Below are 17,149 nucleotides of genomic sequence, written 5' to 3'. Positions count from 1 at the left end.
CGAATGGTTGTTATATCGTGGCCTTTTTGATCGTCATTTGTGAGGTATCATCTATCTTATTATTTATCGTAAATTTGTTTCACAGGACAATTGAAATTCTTATCGTAAGGAAATTGTGACAGTACGAATCGTACAAGTCAGGGCCGGGGTGAAGGACATTTCTCTGTTAAAAGGAACTTGAAGCATAGTTAGTTTTGGTTATTTATTGTATCAATTTCGAGGTGTTTTCGTTTTTTTTAGGCTCAGTATGACGATGTAAGATGCAAATGTGTATGTCCCAAAGACATCAACAAAACAAAGAATGTTTTTGTCAAAACTGTGGAGCCAGAGGATTGGTAAGTTTTTGTTGAAATGGAAATACTTTGCAGTGGAGACAGTTTAATTTGCCGTCATAAAACAAGTTCTGCCCGTACACCGTTCCTCTTGATGCAGATTATTTCGTGGTTCAATTAATATGGCTTCCGGCGACTATTTCAAGGACAATTATCTGAGTTTTGATTTTCATTTTCAGCAAGTGTGGAAATATTGTGCAAGGAGATGAGAAGTACTGTTTGAGATGTCGTTGTGAATATGAAGCCAGGAACACAACTCTCATCAAGGTATGGATATTAGTATGGTTACAACAGATGTTTGCTCAGACATATTGATGTACTTGACATTTCTGAGAAAACTTGCCTGGGTAGTATCAAGCTCCATCAATTACAAGCTAACGTTGAGTTACTTTTTGTGTTTTTTGATGCATTTGTCATGCCCAATTTTTGTTAGCGTGTTTTACCCTTGATATTTCTTTCTTATGCCACAGATATTTCCATCCATGATTTTGTTATTTTTTATTCTTCTCCTTCATCAGATCTTTAGACTCTGAACTTGTTGGCAGTAGAAGGTCATGTAGCTTGATTGAAATTTATCAACAAACCCCTTTCTCACCCTAGTAGATTACTCTGATTAGTTGGTCCATGTTTCCTACTCAAGCACCAAAACAGTTAGCCTATATACCAAACCACTTTCAGCTAATTAATAGCAAACCTGCTGTAAGCTACAATCAACTGCAAAATTTGTCAAAACAAAGCATATGCTCCATAATAGTTTCACTTAAAGTCCAAATGGCCTTTTTGGAGAGAAAAATCAAGTTTAAAAACCGCACTTCAATACACTTCCCAACATCCCCCATTCAATGTGTACCAGTCTAAGGTAAACTAGTGAATAAAGGCTGGTAGTTTCTAGAGAAACTGTTTAGGGCTGCTTCGGTGGGGGTAACGAAATAATTTGGATATATCAACAAAGTTGAAATGGTAAATTGGCCACCAGAACGATTACAAAAGCTGACGTTTTGAGCGTTCGCCATTCGCTCCAACAAAGGGCTAACCCTTGAAATGTCAGCTTTTGTAATCGTTATGGTGGCCAGTTTACCATTTCAACTTTGTTGATATATCCAAATTATAAGGTAAACTAGGCACAGATGTATGGGGGTGGGGAGGGAGGGGGAGAGGAGGCTTGAGTACATAATATATTTTGGAATGCCGTGATCTTACTGGTAATAATAATAATAATAATAATAATAATTTATTTCTTATATAGGGCTACTTACAATAACAGATCAATAGCACTTTACAACTGATATCTCTAAATATTAAAATCTCATCTAATTAAAAAATAAATAGATAAATAAATAGTAATTACATATTACAGTTAAATTGGCTATATAGGATTCATAATTTATCAACCATTAAAAGGTTTGCCTAAAAAGAAAAGTCTTAATTGAATTCTTAAAAATTTCTACAGATCGAATATTGCGTAGTTGCAATGGAAGCTCATTCCATAGATGTGGTGCAGCTGCCTGAAATGCACGTTTACCCAGGGTTGCCATCATTTTGCCTCTAGGTGGCTCTAATAAAATACCTGAGTTAGATCTAAGATTGTACAAGGACTTGTGTTTGATAACTAAAAGATTGCTAATATATGTGGGTGCGAGGCCATGGATGGCTTTAAAAGTTAATAATAGGATCTTAAAGTGTATACGCGCTAGTACTGGTAACCAGTGTAACTCATAGAGTACTGGAGTAATGTGAGAATACTTCCCGATATCCATAATTAGTCTGGCGGCAGCATTTTGCACGCGTTGTAACTTAGCTATTTGCTCTTTGGGAAGGCCATACAATAAAGCATTACAGTAATCTAACCTACTCCTGATGAATGCGTGTACCAAATGTCTGCCATTTTGTGACAGTTTGTCTTTATTTGGTATTGGGAAGTGCCTGCAAAGAATAAAGAGTAATTTATTGATCTGTCCTAATATCAATTTCTTAGCACAGATTAGTGTCTTTGTCTTCATTTATTATATGGCTGTGTCTCACAAGGACTGGGAACTACTGAATTCACGAATTTGATTGGCTGAAATCAATATTGAAAGCAGTCTAGATTTTCCCATCTAGATCAGCATCTAGACCGGTCTTGAAAAAAAAGGTACAAAGAATATAAAAAATTGGCATATAAGACACAGCCATGTAATAAACATCTTATTAACCGAGCTAGGTCGGTCTGTATGGGAGAATCTTGACCTTGGTTGCTGGTATGGACCTCACTGCGTTCGGTCTGTACTGGTGACCTCAGTCAAGATTCTCCCATACAGACCTCCCGCTCGGTTTAAGAACTAAGTACAGACTGTATGTGACTAGAGTTAGGGCCTTATTAATATTCACCATAAAGGCATGTTAGAAGGTTGAGGTTACTAAAGTGCCACTGGAACAAAATTTTCATATCTGAGATTTTTTCATAATTTAGTGGTTTGAAACAGGCTGATTATCGTGGGCTAAGTTGTTTTCACCAGAAAAAAAGGGAAAGTTGTCTTTTTTAGGGTTGAAAACTGCATTTTGGCTTCAAAACATGTCCGGGCCCTGGGAACGAATGAAAACGATTGCTGACATCACTGGTTATATTTACCTCGCGAACGTGGGTCTTTTCTTTTGCAATTTTTTGTATTTATACAGTCCGCCATAATGTCTGAAAACGAGCCTTCAACGGGCGAATCTTCTTTTGAAGGGAGCGAAGACATTTGCAGCAGTGATGGGGAAAGTTACTATGTATTTAATGGCGATTTTGCACCATACCAAGGCGAGCCCTTGGCTTCTAGTGAAGACGGCGATAACAATGGCAGCGGGGAAGATGAAAAAGACGAAGATGGTATTTTGCCCTCCGTTTTAGAACAACGCTTTGAAGGATAAGTTCCTTAAGTTTAGACAATTGGTGAGAGCTCAGAGCTGTGATTTTTTTATTTTTCGATTGAACCTTCAGGCTTAAGTCTAAACATTTCTGTTTACAAGTGTACATGTGGAAATTGTAGTGTTACACACTTACCTGGTTTCTGCCTCTGGGGAAGCCTTTTGATATCATTTAGTACGCTTGTCTTCATGAGAATTTCCAGTATCTTTTCATATGCCTTTGTGCCTATGGAAAAAAAAACGATTGAAAAGTTACAACTACATAAGTATGTTTAAGATGAGAGATAAGATGTCACAGATTTTTTAAACAGTAATTAAAATTGCATTTTTTGAAATTAGTCATTTCAAAGGAATGGTACTCTACTTCTAAATTTTAAAACAGATATTAATCCGAGATGTCAGGAAAATATGGTTTATTCACATGTGTATTTAGAAAAGGGAATCACATTTCTATTATCTTGCCATTTAAAGAGATAAATATCCTTTCGTTTAACCTACCTACTTTGATCCATTTCCTAGGCTCAATGTCATCATTATGTGCACATTCTTCAAAAAGCTTGTCAGGGTGATTGGTATGCTTGTTTGACACATGCTGCATGAAAGATTTCCACTTGGCCAAAATTAAATCTTGCAAACCAGATTTTGTTGAGGTGGAACACCAAAAGGTGGGATTTTGTTACAGCCTTCACCCATTGTGCAATCACTTCACAACCTTTTTGTTTGCTGGCAGCCAGAAGTTTCCTAACTAACCCTTGACATTCTCTGATCCATTTGGCTATTCCCCTGTGATGGTTGGAAACAAAAACTTTGACTGTCAGCCCTGCAACCCTCTGTAAATACTTAAAGCAGAGCTTGGCACCTTCTAGTTCCATAGCATTACTGCTACCTGTCTGGTTGGCCTGCAACCAAGATGTACAATATTTCATAGTGTGAGGCACATGCTTATTCCTAGATTTTATGGGCACAAACCATGTATCTTATTAAAACATCTCATTAAATGGAGACTTTTTATTCTAATAACTGGGCTGTTCATAACTTCAAAAACTTTGTTTTTGGCTTAGGACATACATATAAATCATTTTTCATGTAGAAAACCTGATGCATTAAATAAAAGTAGTGTGTTCACTGCAAGTGATGGAGCTATTAAAATGAAACACCCAGTACTTTTGTATTACAATTACCTGTAGTAACTCGAAGTGCACAATCTTCATCATAGGTGAGCATAGAAGTGTGTCTAGAGGTGTGTATGCCCCAAATTAGGCTGAATAGCCCATTGAGTCAAACCTCCCATCCCCTGACCAGACTGCATCTTTCATGCCATTTATCTTTGTAACCAATGATGCCTGATAGGTTTCCCAGTACTTCAAAATAATTGGAAATAGAAATCTGCTTTGGTGGTAAAAGAATGTTCTTGATTCGTACACACTTAGCCCCATGTGTTTAAAAACATGGATTACTTTACTAATGGAGGCACCAGCCATCATGACAGCAAAACTGAGAAGAACATTTCCAGCTGGATACCTCCCGAGTATAAATGGCTGACTCTTCCATTTGAAATTTTTCTTGCATGATTGACAGTTTTGGGTTACTGTCACCATGGTGCCACAACTGTCCATTGGCACCTTTGGATTGTTGGTTTTGCAGTTAAAGCAGAAAAAGGAGAAAACTGTCACCAGTGCACCATAAAATACAATAAAATTTAGTTCAACTTGACATGGGCTACCAGGTGCTACTCTAAAAAAAATTAACAATTACATATTAGTAACAGCTTGATTTTTGTCTGAATAATTACATCAATAAACTGCTGGACTACATTTATGTGGGGCTAAATTCGCTTCAGATAATCAGTAAATATATGGGTTTATCAGCAACTAAATACATACCCCTGATAACTTCTGCTAAGATAATACAATAAAATGGATTCTAGGGTATGGATTTAAGGTACCAAAGTACAATTACTCCATAGGAAGAACAACCTTATCCTAAAGAGGGCCTACCGTGTGGAATATCCTGCCTGAATCATATAAACTTTCTGTTAGCTATGCAAGTTTTAAGAACAAAATAAAAAAAGATAAGACACTACTAGATAAATTAAGTTTTGCGAAGGAATCATGCCTGATTACAAACAAGGATGATGACTTTTATTATTTCTGAACATTTTATTCAATTTATTTAATTCAACTTATCTATTTTATCCTTTCAGTTACTGATAATAGATTACAATGGACATAGTAATTTTTACATACTCGTAATTTCTTATATATCTCACACCTGTATTTATCCTAGTTAATGTAATTAGACCTTAATGTTTTAGATAGGCAGGTCCACATCAGCCATAGGCTGACTTTTACCAACCTGTATTAACAAATAAACTGTGTATGTATGTCTGTATGTAAAAGAAATCGAAATTACAGTGGTTACAGAAAGAAAAAAATATGAAAGAGGAATCAGACTTAATCAATTTCTACATACTTGGTCGGTTCTGATGTAGATGGTGTTGAACAACAGTCCTTGGGCTCGATGTCAGGGGGGATAAGTCACACTTGCCTCTGGTAAAGGAAATGGTATCAGTGGACAGGCAACATCTAGGTCGTAAAAACACATGGCGGTGGTAGCAAATCGGCCAAAATGTCAGAATTGTGAGGAGCTTCTTTCAGTTCCTCGGGAGAAGTCATCAGCTGCTTAGAAGCATGTCTAATGATCTATGTTTAAGAAGATAAATATAGATATCAAAATAAATCATAAAGCAACAAACTGCGTATTTATTCCTCGTCCAAACGCCAAGCGGAATTTCACACCTTTTGTAAGCACACACTTACATTCTTTGCTCATGCAAGGACAAGGCATTTTTTTGCTGCTGTACACAATCTTTGGTTGGCACAGCATCCTTCTTTAACCATTACTTTGTTTGAAAGGAAGAACCTTCCCCGAGATTTTAGATGGAGTCGCTGCTCAAAGTTTGACAATTCAACATGCACAGAACACAGTACTGATGTCTTTGATGGCTTCCACTTTGCCCGTTGTCTTCGCACGAAGTGAACCCATTTCTCGCAAGTTACATCGTCACGAGGAAACATATGCATCGATGTGCCCTCTGCTCTGGAGTTATTAGTACAACTTACATTTCCAGGCCCACCAGCAACACAGTGCTTGCCCAAAGACTTTTTCTTGGGCTTCTCAACATTTTTGCCGCACTCCATGCTCACTTGGGGTTTACTCGGAATTCTGAGATGTATACAACCAGTGATGTCACAACACTGTTTTGGCCGCGCCAAGATGGCTGCCAAGTTTGGGCTCGACTAGCTGAGTTCAAAGGGCTAGGGGAAAGCTTTCCGCATTCCGTTGGACCAAAAAAAACTAACAGCACTCCTTAGTAAGGTTAAAACTTTATCATCGTGCAAAAATCTCAGATACGAAAATTTCGTTTCAGTGGCACTTTAAGAGAAATGGTGGTCTCCTGCTGTACAAATGCTGAACAAATAAGTAGTATAGTCCAGGACTTGTAACTGCAACCTGTAAATGTGAAAAACAAGGCAGCTTGAAAGCTTATGGGCAAGAAATACAGTTAGGAGTGGGACAAAAATCAACCCCCAGTATGAAAGCAAATAGCTGAAGACTTCACAAATGCTTACCCACAACAGGAAATATTAATTCAAGGGAGAATAAATATAATCACAGGGTGACAAATTTTGGGTGAATGCTTTCATGAATCAGAGAAAGGCACTTTGAATACAGTGTCTTGCTCAAGAACAAAATACAATAGTTAGGGCCATGAGGCTTGATTATTTAAGGCTAGAGTTTACCCTAACCCTAAGCAATGAAATGTAGGCAAAGTTAAATTGAAGTCAGTGCATTGTAGTGGTTTCACCTGTAAGTTGTAGGGGTCCTAGTGAGGGTTGCAGGAGCATTGTTCAATTTTCTTTGCTGCTTTTCTTGCTGAATTTTCCTCTCAGTATTCATTCACACACCATTTTCTAGGTGTTGTTTTGACAGGTGCTTGGAGTTGGGCTGTGGTTGAGGCAGAGGGTATAGCTGTCCTCTGCTAAATATCTATTACTTTAAGGCACCTACCTTACAATGCCACTGCCAGAGTGTTTTAATAGGCATATTCATGGAAGATTACTTTGCAGTGTATTTGCATTTTCTAATCAGCTTTTTCTTCATTCTGTATCTCTCTGTAGGTAGTGATCATATTCATTCTTGTTGTAATCGGAATTCTTTGTTTTTACCTGGCATATTTGTTCATTGATTCCAAGCGTAAGCCTGTTGAATTAAGTGTCACAGCTGATGAGGTAAGCTCTACTTTCTCTGTTTGTTTACCAAGCAAGCATTTTATCAGGTGTATTGTTCAATACCCACCACTCCCATGCCTACCTACCTACCAACTTACATGTGCCTGCCCTCCTTCTATACCCACCAACCTTTTGTTCTGTCCAAGGCTTGAGACTGTTTGAATAAGACCTCATCATTCCCAAAGAGTTCTTCTGGGCGCTTAAATGGAAATTCAAGTTGACAAATGAAATTACAAGCCTATGTGAAACCACTACAATATAAGTATTGAGCTCTCGTCAAGGTTGAAGTTATTTCACTTTACCTATTTTAGACAAAGTGACAGTCAAGGCTGATCTGCTGCATTTTTTTGTGTTAGGCATGATAAATCGATCCAGCCCTAAGTTGGCGTGAGATTGTACTGGTAGTTTTCAGTGATCTGTCAGCTGTGGCCTTTAGAACTGACAGATATTCCTCCCTTCGTAGCCTCATTCTTGATGGGAACTTCTGATGGAAAAATGTCTCAATCTCACTCTTGTAGGTACAAGAAAGATTGCGGGGAAGAAGAGCAAGAAGTTTGAGAAATTTTGATGAGAAGCTAGCAAAATGGAAGAAAACCGTTGCTGAGCAAAGAAGGAACATTTATGGAACAAGAACCATGCTAAGTTAGATGTAATTTGAACAAAGCTTTCAGATGTGCCTTTAAGATAAATGTGATGAAGTGGTCATGGTTGGGTTGGCCATCCTGGGAAGGCCCATCTATTCCAAGCTGAATTGTAAAAGTTAAGCCTTCTCATTCTCAGAAGTGACCAAAAATGAATTTCTCCTTACAGTAGCCATATATTTTCAAGGAGAAAGCTGAGAAGAAGTAAGACAAAAAATAAACCAAGTGATATTGTACAATTTTACACCAAATTCTCAAATCTAAAATCAGAAGAAATGTATGATTACATCTTGGAAGGGAAAGGGTAAAATATGCAGCGTGATGATACATTTTAACTGTTGCAAATATCGTTTTATAGTGTAAATAAAGGAATCTTTGGCTTTTGAATAAAAAGTAAGCACAAACTACTATTGTGGTGGTTCAGAGAGTTTGTAGGGTACAACTAAACAAGCACTCTTCCCATTAATTTGGTCCACGAAATGTCTCTTTGGATCAACTAGGAATAATTCACTGATTCAAAAGATAGAATGCCCTCTCTTTGAAGAAAAAAAGTTTACCTTAAGCTCTCATGATGGGCTGATCATACTTATTAAGATGTTTTGTTTTTGATCACTCGCCATCCTGAAATGCTTGTGAGATGCTTATCGTCATCATTAGTTTCACGGCAAGAGCTGAAAAATAAATGGCATTTTAGATCATTTTAGGCATAAAATAATTTGTTTCAAAGACTCTCTTCTCTCTTAAGCGTATACTGCGCCCAACAAACTCTTGTGCAAATGTTGAACTACGAAGATACTCCGAAACAAACAATAAGTGACATCGGGTCAAAATGAGGCGAGGTTCGGCTTTCTATGATTACCATCGCCCACTTACTTATTTCCGATTGCATGTGTGGCTTCGCCTGCCATAGGAAGCATTAGCCACAATGAACCAACAAGAACTGAGAGTAGCAAACCTGCTAAAAATCAACTCGATCGGGTGGAATAGTTTAGAGAGAAAAACTCTATGGACGGACTGGTTATTAGAGTATGTAAGCCCGGCTTATGTATGTAGACCTTATTGGCCCAGAACAACTGATTATTTGCAGTAGAATATAAATTATTAGTCCAGGTTGTTTTCAGATATGTTGTTGAACTTGACGACGACATCTCTTCTTTTCTTTGTGCGCTTCGTACAGCACCGCACCATTTGGAAACGCTAAGTAATTCGGCCTGAAGTGTCAATATAGACAGATTCTTGATTTTCATATATATCTGACTGAGATTAGGCGGTTTGTTAAACGAATCAAAAGTAATTTTTGAAACACCTTGTTTATGACAGTCTCGCCAACCACGTTGAGTGACTCGTGCCTTCCCGAACGAAGTGAAAATTTAGAATTTCGTGGCCGCCGCTAGTTACGCCTACTCTCAGTCAACGAGGTTTACATTCAACAGGTCTTGGAGGATTCCTTACGACAAAACGTGTCTGATCAGGTTAAGTATTTTATCATGAAGCTTCAAGGTATCACAGTTTAAACCAGACATATGCTGACTGAGTCAGTTCTGAACAACAAGCTCTCTTTGGTCTGCACAAGGACTTCTGTTTCAGTCTCAAACATATAGAAAAGAAAATCCAGTTTTGGTCTCTGACGCGATGGCATTGGTAAAAGAAGTTTTTCAGTGCTGTTTTTTATGCCGTGAAAAAAGAACACTTTCTCTACCCCATGATTATTGTTGGTCCCTTGCTCTATCCGAATTCTTTTCGAGTCTTAATGGTCCCCGTTTTTCCGAATGAGCTCAGGGCGCGGTTTGTCATGGCTGGCGATATCGCAGGAACACCAGGAAACATGAGCCCACGTTGAACAGCAATGCGGCTATTCGTTGAACTGACGAATTTGAGCGGCCATTTTGAAGTGTCATAGAGAGGATTTTCCCGAAGTTTGGAATGGAGATTCGACAGACAAAGGTAAATATTTGGTAGAGTCTTTCTAAAATTAACTAGGAATGTTTTTAGTCTGTCTGTTTATTAGAGATACGTTTAATCTAAGCTGAGTATGCTCACAACTCATGTTGTACTAATTTCAGCTTTAGCAAAACACTCGGCAGAAGGCCGACATATCCACAGCATAAACACTAATTTCTTATTAGTTTATTCTCGAGGAAATTTGTAAGTTCTTGCTCCACATCAAAGAAAATGTTTGAGATATTTATTACTAGGAATAAACAAAGCCAGCAACTTGTCCCTCTGAAACCGGCATTTTCAAATAATTTCTTGAGTTGTTCATAATCTGGCCAATCTGAATTTCGTCATGAGGTAAACCTCTTTTTTTATTAACGTTTTCAGCACTTCACCGGTTACTTAACTATGAGAGTTACCCAGATGGTTTCTGATACTATTCAAGGTTTGAAACAGTGAAGCAGCAAGTGTTGATAGTAAACAGACAAAGACACCTGCTACGAAAGATGACACTGAACCAACACTACGCGTTCTTAGATCGTCACCCTTCGAAGATTACAGCCTCGTCAGCAATGCTCAAGCTAATGTAATTATTGTAGCAAAGGTAAGTACTAAACAATGTCGTCTTTGTTATGCAAATACTTATGCCTTACAACAGTAACTGTTGGATGTTAGTGTAAAGCTATACTTACTACCTCCCTAAAACTGCACTGTAGGTAAAGACGTCGAAATCGTCTTGCAATGTTTATGCAATTGCCGCTTAAAACGTTTGGGTAAGAGGGGCTCGTGTTTCCCACAAGGGTAGCCAATCAGATCACGGGATTCGCTTTATCTTGCCGGCTCGCGAAGCCAGCCATATAGCTGCGATGTTAAAGCATTACTCTTCCCCAGTGGAAGAGTTGAGCGCGGAAGTTTTTGAATGAAAAGAGGCATTATGCCAATACCTTAGTCCAACTGCCTGGCTAGGTTTGGAACTTGGACTTACGGACCCCCGGGCCGAGTTGTTCAAAGGTAACCCATCGTTAGTGTAAAATTTGGTTTCAGATCTGAAAGCTTTAAAGTAAATTCAGTTTAATTCCACTTGTCTACAATTTGATGATTAAATGCTCTAAAACAATTGGCAAAATTGTCCCAAAACGGCTTTTAAACAGAGAAATATAAAAACCTGGATTAGAATCTAACCCTGGGTTAGCGCTAAGCGGCCTTCGAACGACTGGGCCCCAGGCAATAGGCGGATTCATGCTGACGTCATTGTTTACATTTTTGCTCATTTGCATACGGCTTTGCGTAAAGAAGGAAGCATGTTTGATACAAATTGACTTCAGGCAGCTAAAAAGCTAGAAAACCTTAGTACATGGTGAAATTTTTAGCTCTTTGGGTGTAATATTCAAGGAGAAATAGTCCATCAAAAACTGCAAAATTTCTGGGTGGCAAAAGCGCTAATGGGCTCATACATTCTATGTAAAATTTTGAGTTTTTAAACACGTGTTACACAAAAACTATTCAATGCATCAGGCTCGTATTCATTGGCCGAGTTAATCGTACTTTGACCTTTCGATATTCAGAACTGATTTATTTTTAGCTCCATCAGAAACTGAATTGCTTATGCTAATGAGGCAAATATTGTAAACAAGGATTCTCCTGCGCGCAGGTAACCATTAGACCGGCTACACTTATCCTTTTGAACCCTTTGACTCTTAAATGTGACTGGCTTCTAATTTCTCCTTAAAGTATCACCCTTGAATCAAATATAGAGGTCATGAGAATAAAGGAAATAATCTCTAATTCAAGAAGCTCCTGATTGTTAAATAAATTCTCCTTATCGGCGCCATGAGAAATTCAAAGAGAACGGTGGGCAGATGGGTAAGAATGGTTTAGATTGGAACGGATTGCAAATAACGAACTTGAAGAATTCTAGCTGAATTTTCGCGATACACAAACTGTGACTGCAAATGTTCGGGAACAAACGGTTTTATTGCAACTTACGTAATTGGCGTTTGGTCTGCAGAAAGCTGGCAGAAGTGCCGAAAAAACAGGATGTTGTGAATTTCCTGCATTTTGTGCCTGTCTTTGTCGTAGACGCATGTGAGGTCTACGTCGTTTTGTGTTGTAATCTTCAAAATTTTTCCTCTGCATAATATTATGCATTGTTCTATTAGCTTTTTCACTGTCCAAATTCTAGTATCAGTTATCCCTTAGATTCCGGTTTTTGCCCAACAATCTCGTTCTAATGTCATACAGTGGTCATCACAACTACTTAGGTTCTTCCAACAATTTTGGTTCCGCCAAAACAAGGGAAGTTTTCTTTGGGAATGATTGGAACCTTTTGGTACTTATTTTAGTATTGGTAATATCGATCAAAACAGGAAGAAGCACTTATGATGCAGATTTCTATGTAGACTTAAACACGTGTAAATAATTGGTACCTTCTCGGAAACGAACGTGCGTTTTCACTCTCTTTTTCAGCCGGGGTTTAATGCTCTCAAAATGAGTCGATAACAGGAATCAAAAGTTTTTTCTTCAATTGTGTTAAGTTACTCCTTTTCATGACGCGTAACGAGTTGCATGATGTCTGAGGTACATTGGTTAACCACAATACTTGATGAAGCACGTGGCACTTGGGCGAAAGCATTAAGTACCACTTGGATGAGATTTCAAGTACAGAGTAAATGAGACGTAAAAAGACTGATAAGGAAACCGCAAATGAACTCTCCCACGCAAATGATGGCCCTTGACTAAGTTGTGAGGGGGTGTGTTGGATCCTTTCATATGGCGATTAGAAAATGTTCTGGCAATTTAATCATGCCAGGATTGTAAGGATTGGGACTGGGTAATTTTCTTTTTTCGGTATCGTTTGTTTGTTCCCTGGCGTTAATTTCCCACGTGCTCATAAATATATTAAGCTGACTTAGTATTTTGGTGTTTAGAGGCGTTTTTCCTCTCCTTCTTTCTTAAAGATGTGTGGCTTGTAACTAGCGAAATGATCCGTTTCTCAGACTAACCGTCAGAGAGACGGAGGAAAACTTTTTCTGACAAATTCTAAGGTATATAGTGCCAAAGCATAATCTCAAGAAACAGTCAACGATCAATCATGTAACTCAGATAATTTTATGACTAGGAAAAAAATCACCCTAGGGGTATAATAACGACGAGACCTTGCGTTAACTGTGTTAATGCCTGGAAAGAGTTTTTGATCACAATTTGGCTTCAGTAAAGAATAAGGGAATTTAAATTATCTAAGTGTATGCTTTCATGTGTCATTTCAATAGCCTTTACTGAGAAACTGGCGAGTTGATCAGCTTTTCGGTGTTTTACTGAGCTCTTAGTTGAATTTGACTATTGACTACACTGCACCAGGCCCGGTTCAACAGTCCATCTAAGTGTCACTCCACTTAACATTTGATTGTTGGGAAACAGTTTTGTGCCATACACGGCTCATAACTAGAAGTCGGAATATGAATTCACCATGTTAGGTTTGTTAAGGTGCATTTCACCTGTAAAGAACTCTACTCTCAGGCATTGAAATTATTGTAGTGCATTTCCATTGCGATACGCTTGCGCGAGCATCCGTAACGAGCATTTTTTTCTGTTAATAGCATGAATGTATTGTTTTGCTTGGGATAACTTTTCACAAGAAAGCGCTCACGACAGGAGAAGTTAGAAAAAGAAAGAATGCCTTCTTTCTATTTTTTTTGTTTTGTTTTACATTTTAATATCTGCGACTGTGGTGATCAAGTTCAAGGCTGTGACGCTCTGACTGCTCTATGCTACTATTTAAAAGTTTGCATCAAAGTTTGACGGCGTAAGAAAAACGCCTGTAGCGGTTCCCATCAGCGGGAATTAAAGTTACCTAAACTTTGAATTTGTTCCCGTCTGATGGAGTTTCATACAAAGGAATACATTGTATGGGATTGTTTGGAAGTTGATAACTCGTTCATGTAGCCTTCCAACGTAAAGCTTTTTTTTTTTCACGTAATATAGTTCTTTTAAGGAGCTCTTTACTTTTGAGCGTCTACGGCACTCATCGCAAACCACGAGTTTTATTTATTGGATGATCGTAGATTTGTAATCATTGTTCTGAGAATTCAAGGTGACTGCATACTTGTCGCGTTGCATGACTCTTTTACAACACGCGTGGCGCGTACTTCAGGTGGCGCTTACTTCAGGTGGGGGGCACGCGTGGGCGATTGGAATTTCACGACACGCGCGTTTTGAACTTGTGCACTTCTCTGACATGATGCGCGCGGCCGGCATGCGAATGCTATAGACCAGGCATGAGTTTAGCTCGTGTTAAAAACTTTTCATACGAGCTCTTAAAAAAGCAATTGCGATTCCATAAGTTCTGCATATACTTTGAAAAGACAAACAAGTGTCAAATTGTGTGTGCCAAAGAACACGGCTAGCTAGTTAGCCGCTTTACGCCAGTGATGCTGCTCAGGATCTATAGACCAGTCATCTTGTCTGCACTGAACCTAAACCTGACCTGACACGTGTAATGTGGTGCGCCCGTATGGCACGGCTCACTACAGGTTCCACCATTAAGTTTCTATACATAGTTTTCCCTTTGCGTGCGACAGCCACGGGGCTGTCATGACCAGCGTCATTTCCAATTTGTCTCACGCGATTACGATCTACTTATTGACTAAGTGTGAGTGGGCGGACGGTTAAATAGTTATTACCTATTACGTTATTTCCTCTTTTTCTTCGAGTCAGAACAAGGAACTCACAATTCCCCGAGAAATTCTGAGTCTACAAATAGAATTCACGTTCGCGGAAAAAGCACCAGAACTATGTGAGTGTGGGGACGAACGGCTTTTTCCAGACCGGCTTAGGTCAACCCGTAAGGCCCTACGCACTTCAGTTTTCATGATGGTTCTTTTATGGGATTGCGTGAGCGGGCGTTGTACGGGTAATATGATAAGTATAATTACTTTACTTAGTTTACTGTCTAAAAAACGTCTATACCTGAGACGAATTAAATTTCCCTAATTCTGACAAGCATTCAGATTAAGGAAACGTTGGCATCTTTCATCTCATCTCATCCTCTGTCAATGTTGTTACTTTAAAGGTGAAATTTGCATGTTGGGGAGAAAAACTTCATAAATAGCCCTAATAAGAAAGGAAAGGCGAAGAATTGAAGTGGAGACCCATTGGGAATTAAAGGCAGTTGTTTCTATAAGTTTGATCACTATCATAGTCAGCAAATGGCGTAACCCGCAAACAAGTTCCTGGAACTCGGCGGCAGAAATGAGATTTGTCGGTTTGATTCCTCCCAAGGACTGTTTCCTTTGTTACTATATTCCTTTGCACATTGATGTTGCATTTTACTGTGGTGGAACGCAATGCTCTTTTGGCTAATTTTGATCGAGTGTTCCTGGTACGGGCTCGGTCGGAATCCAAGTGTTATATATGCTTCTTATGGCCGCCCCAAGGTTTGTAGATGAGTGAAAGCGGCCTGTGAGTGAGGAGAGAATCATGGCTTGCCACTGATTAGGAAACGAGGAAACGACTTTCTACCGAATGGAACTTTTTACGAAGTATTAGGATCAACGAAATATCGAAATGTTAGAATTACTTTGGGATGCTGGAGAGGTTTTGAGGTGAACGGAGTGTTGAAGAAGACTTTGCAGGTGACCATTGCCAAAATTGATCACCACTTTAAAGCAGCGTGAAATTTTTATCATTACAACTTTGTCTCCCCATCATGCCTTGTTACTTTAACCCATTTCCAGTCCGATTTTTGTTGCCCCCTGGACAATTTGTCGCTGACGTGAATTTCCGTCACTTCCTGATGCAAGATAAAGGAACCGTGGTGGGGAGAGTGAAACTAAATGGTCCGCAATGGAAACTATGGCCAGATATGGCCCACTCCAAAGAGCTCGCTAACCGTATGGCTACTTTCTGTTCTCCAATTGAGTCGCATTCTTTTGAATCTGTTGTTTAATTTTGCCAGTGAGCCGGATGCTTACCATATCTTAACTTTGTCCTTATTGGACGTGGAATGTCTAGCTCTTTCTCATGAACGTTTTGCGAGAGATCAGGGTTGACCCCTCGGCCTCTGAATCAATCCTAATTTGATCCAACTTAAGATCTGTCCAAGCTGTTTGGTCGTGCAGTCAGGTTGGGGATTTGACCGCTTTGACTTCGTTTTTACTGAGATTCGAGTCGATAAGGAACGTATTTTGCAAACACTTTGTGTTAACGTTAACTTTCACGAGACATGAAAAAATGCGTGAAGCTGACACCAAAGTTCACCTTCGGCAGAAAGGGTGTCTTTACTTTACTTTCACATTTTTTTCGAGTCTACGGACAGCTGTCAAGTTCTGCGCAGTGGAACTAATCAGCAGTTTTCGTTCAAAAAAAGTTTAAGTCCAAGCAAATTGAATGTCTGTCTTGACATACCAAACCTTTTGTTTTGGAAACATAAGTTTGGCCAGTTATCCAATCTTACAGGCGTAAAAGGCATCTGGAATCCGGTAAACCATCGGCGGAATGTAATGTTTTCTTTTTCTTGTTTCCACAGGGGCACGTGTATGCGTGCATGTTGTGGTAAACACTGGGTTACGAAAATGAGTATCGGCGGTCATTTATGTTTTGTGTCTCTTCTGGCCCTCTTAACAGGAATCAATCCCTTACTTTGGAATAAGTAACCTGTAAGTTGAGGGTTATTCTCGAAAATTTAAATTTTAATCATGCACCGCAATGTAAAACCGTCGATCTCTCCGGTGAATTTTCATGGTTTGAAATCCCGCGTTAAGTAGATGAACGTTTTGAGGATTCATTTCTAGTCTGTGAGTTTTAATTTGGGGGTTTCTGTCGTATTGTTTGCAAAGAATTGTTGTGAAAATACAGTCTTTCGAGAAAGGTGAGAACAACAAGCGCGACAGTATTTTATGTAGACTTGTTAGGAAAATGATACAATCTTTCGAGAATGATAAAAACAATCGAAAATAGAGGCGCTTATGGCAGGCCTCTGGCGTGCGAGCGCGACAGAAACGCGCGTTGCACGCGTCGCAACGGGAGAAAAAGACGATATACGATTCGTTAGCTTTACAAGCTCTGA

General features: G+C 39.0%; 1 protein-coding gene, 2 long non-coding RNA genes and 1 pseudogene across 9 annotated transcripts in view; 2 read left to right on the top strand and 2 right to left on the bottom strand.

Annotated features, from left to right (window-relative positions):
• Positions 1-8,558, top strand: part of LOC111326454 (putative protein 2) — an 8,668-nt gene extending 110 nt beyond the window's left edge. Inside the window, exons 1-5 of one of the 6 annotated variants that reach the window (XM_022930457.2) lie at positions 1-44; positions 241-335; positions 512-599; positions 7,400-7,510; positions 8,029-8,558. The exon at positions 1-44 is cut by the window's left edge and continues 110 nt beyond it. In XM_022930457.2, the coding sequence (XP_022786192.1) occupies positions 1-44; positions 241-335; positions 512-599; positions 7,400-7,510; positions 8,029-8,157 (467 nt within the window). In that variant the 3' untranslated portion in view covers positions 8,158-8,558. Of the gene's footprint in view, positions 45-240; positions 336-511; positions 600-2,987; positions 3,568-3,737; positions 3,859-7,399; positions 7,511-8,028 lie in introns of those variants that run through there. The other 5 variants (XM_022930458.2, XM_022930459.2, XM_088745055.1 and 2 more) reach the window with 5 other exon arrangements.
• On the bottom strand, positions 4,315-5,376 carry LOC148741722 (uncharacterized; annotated as a pseudogene).
• Positions 5,673-6,537, bottom strand: LOC148741721 (uncharacterized). Of its 2 annotated transcripts, none has more exons than XR_015995366.1 (2): positions 6,038-6,537; positions 5,673-5,920 (listed from the first exon to the last, which is right to left on the bottom strand). It is a non-coding gene; the product is annotated as an uncharacterized LOC148741721 (long non-coding RNA). The 2 variants fall into 2 exon arrangements; XR_015995363.1 differs by having other exon boundaries at positions 6,341-6,537.
• A 1,455-nt stretch (positions 8,559-10,013) lies between the features above and the next one.
• LOC111326464 (uncharacterized) lies at positions 10,014-13,948 on the top strand. The gene is made up of 3 exons (XR_002694449.2): positions 10,014-10,095; positions 10,474-10,690; positions 12,553-13,948. It is a non-coding gene; the product is annotated as an uncharacterized LOC111326464 (long non-coding RNA).
• The last annotated feature ends 3,201 nt before the right edge of the window (positions 13,949-17,149 follow it).

The sequence above is a fragment of the Stylophora pistillata genome, chromosome 1 (genome assembly GCF_964205215.1).
Source record: "Stylophora pistillata chromosome 1, jaStyPist1.2, whole genome shotgun sequence".
In the NCBI taxonomy this organism is placed as follows: Eukaryota; Metazoa; Cnidaria; class Anthozoa; order Scleractinia; family Pocilloporidae; genus Stylophora; species Stylophora pistillata.
The sequence above is the reverse complement of the archived record's forward strand: the minus strand, read 5'-3'. Positions and strand labels throughout refer to the sequence as shown.